General features: G+C 59.1%; 1 protein-coding gene across 1 annotated transcript in view; it reads right to left on the reverse strand.

Moving 5' to 3' along the window:
* VOLCADRAFT_106866 (uncharacterized protein) overlaps nucleotides 1–820 on the reverse strand; it is a gene marked incomplete at its 3' end in the record, with an annotated part of 8,991 nt that overhangs the window by 2,870 nt on the left and 5,301 nt on the right. The window contains exons 10-11 of the mRNA XM_002955539.1: nucleotides 620–718; nucleotides 44–215 (exon numbers count right to left, since the gene is read on the reverse strand). Of these exons, the coding sequence (XP_002955585.1) occupies nucleotides 44–215; nucleotides 620–718 (271 nt within the window). The remainder of the gene's footprint in view (nucleotides 1–43; nucleotides 216–619; nucleotides 719–820) is intronic.

Below are 820 nucleotides of genomic sequence, written 5' to 3' on the forward strand. Positions count from 1 at the left end.
CCGCCGCCGCTGCCGGCGGCGGCGACACCGGCGGCACGCGCACCGGCGGCCACCGCCGCCAGGGTGCTGGTGGCGCCGGCGGCGGCGGCAGCAGACAGCGCCGGCGCTGCCTCCGCCGCCGCAGCTGCCTTGGCTGCCACCGCCTTAGCAGCCGCCGCCTCCTCTTTAATGAGCTCCTCCTCGCGCTTCAGGAACTCCAACTTCTTCTCCAAACCCTAACCATGGCACACAATCAACGCAAGAGCAGCTCTGTACGGCACTGTATGAAATCTGACTGAGATTCGTACGGCATCATCCTCGCGCACGCATACCCCCCTCAACTTCCTTTCAACAACAGTACGGCACCAAGCCGTCCGCAGTCTTTCCTCTTACTTCCACAATATGGCCCCTCCGAAAACGACGTTGCTGGCGCTGTGTTACGGACATCCGCAACCCGTAAAGCCGTACCCTAACCCGCGCAGCCACCGCTAGCGCCACCTGCCGCCGCCGTCAGCGGCCCCCCTCGATTCACCACCCCCATCTCCCTCCCCCGCCCTCTCGTTTCACACAAATTCCGTCAATTAGACAATGACGTACGGAAAAACACAACCAACCAGCTCACCCCCCCCACACACCCCACCTGCGGTCCCGCTGCCCCGCCAAGCGCCTCGTATTCCACGGTCTCCACCACCTCCTCGGGAATGACGGACAACGTCTCCTTCAGCTTCTCATACGCCAACTGTGGAATGTATGTTTGCGTATGTATGTATGTATGTATGTATGTATGTATGTATGTATGTATGTATGTATGTATGTATGTATGTATGTATGTATGTATGTA

Source organism: Volvox carteri (genome assembly GCF_000143455.1).
Source record: "Volvox carteri f. nagariensis unplaced genomic scaffold VOLCAscaffold_52, whole genome shotgun sequence".
In the NCBI taxonomy this organism is placed as follows: Eukaryota; Viridiplantae; Chlorophyta; class Chlorophyceae; order Chlamydomonadales; family Volvocaceae; genus Volvox; species Volvox carteri.